We start from the raw sequence: 1446 nt of genomic DNA, 5'->3' as shown, positions 1-1446 counted from the left end.
ATATGCGCAGTAATGCGAAATGTAACCTCACCGTGAAAGGGCTCGTGCAGACAGAGTTTGGATAAAAGTGGAGTGAGGCGGTTTTCAACATAGCCTTGTTAAGAGATTTGCTCCAGCATTACTCCTCAGAACGGCAGCTCAAAAGGAACATTACGTAAAGAAGCTGTTGGCGGAATGCGTGCAAAAAATAAAGTTGTTAGATGCAAACGGAAGGTCCTGTGGTTATTTTTTGATTGGCTATTTCTAAGGAGCAGGTCTGATCTTCATGAGAGAAGACTTGATGGAGTACTGGTGAGCTGTCCACGCATACCATTCTATACCATGTTCTTCAGTCCCCCCGCCGTCATGCTTGTACGGCTGGTTCAGGTTAACGGTGTCACAACGATTATACCACCAACCTCCACGTCCACCTTCGCTAACTGCGCAGTTAGCGCCGGAATGATCGTCGTTATCCTGGTCGTGTGTTGTAAATTTGCTACCATCATGATAGCTTAACCCAAACTCACAATCATATGCACCAATATGCACCAACAAGGCACCAACATGCAGACGGTACTTTGCTGCTTCATCCTCGATATAGAACCTATCATATTCAGCATATACCGTTTCCGAGGACCAATTCTCGAGATCAATGCGCAGAAGGTATGCCTTGGCGCTGGAGATCTCATATATCTTGTCGTTTCCCAGCCAAAACTCACCGCTAAGGTCCCCAAACCCATTTTTGTAAGTTTCCCAGTCATTAACAAAATCTACAGAACCGTCGAAGCGCTTCTGGATGACAGTCCAGCCGCCGATCCCGGCTTCCATCTCACAGTAGACCCGGAACGAGGCTCCGGCGGCGTCTGGCTGGATGGTGTAGACACCGCTGGTGGTGTGGCCTGCCTTGTAGACGTCGTCACAATCTGCAAGTCATTTGAGTTAAAGTTACATTAAAGGAAGGAAGTTCATCTCAGATGTTGAACTTGTCATGTTTATAATGAGCTTACGAAAGTCGGTGTTTGCGGAAAACCCATGCTTTGCTAATAGACCAATGAAGATTGCAACAAAACTAGAATGAAAGGCAAGTCGATACCGATTACATACCTTTCAGGCTGACAGCGTTACTGTCACAATCACAGCTTCCAGGTGGTCCAGGGAGTCCGTCCCGGCCGTCTGACCCGTTGGATCCGGGTGGGCCCTCGGGACCAGGTGGGCCAGGGGGTCCGGGTTGGCTGCACGGCCCAGATGAGCCGGGCGGGCCAGGAGGACCTGCTGGCCCGGCAGGACCTGGAATCCCATGGCGACCGTCACGACCGCTCGGGCCGACAGGTCCGCCTACGCCAGGCATCCCCGGAGCCCCTTGTGGACAGCCTGCATAGCACAGTAAACATAGAATATACTGTTTTATATTGAATTAATGTCAAGGCCATACCCACCCGAGAAAACACAAGTTTTTGATGCCAAATG

General features: G+C 49.9%; 2 protein-coding genes across 3 annotated transcripts in view; one reads left to right on the top strand and one right to left on the bottom strand.

Annotated features, from left to right (window-relative positions):
* Positions 1-1446, top strand: part of LOC118424699 (gastrula zinc finger protein XlCGF57.1-like) — a 22725-nt gene that overhangs the window by 9255 nt on the left and 12024 nt on the right. The window lies entirely within an intron of this gene.
* LOC118425108 (ficolin-2-like) overlaps positions 244-1446 on the bottom strand; it is a 1885-nt gene continuing 682 nt past the window's right edge. Inside the window, exons 2-3 of the mRNA XM_035833927.1 lie at positions 1084-1350; positions 244-902 (exon numbers count right to left, since the gene is read on the bottom strand). Of these exons, the coding sequence (XP_035689820.1) occupies positions 244-902; positions 1084-1350 (926 nt within the window). The remainder of the gene's footprint in view (positions 903-1083; positions 1351-1446) is intronic.

Source organism: Branchiostoma floridae, chromosome 10 (genome assembly GCF_000003815.2).
Source record: "Branchiostoma floridae strain S238N-H82 chromosome 10, Bfl_VNyyK, whole genome shotgun sequence".
NCBI lineage: Eukaryota > Metazoa > Chordata > Leptocardii > Amphioxiformes > Branchiostomatidae > Branchiostoma > Branchiostoma floridae.
The sequence above is the reverse complement of the archived record's forward strand: the minus strand, read 5'-3'. Positions and strand labels throughout refer to the sequence as shown.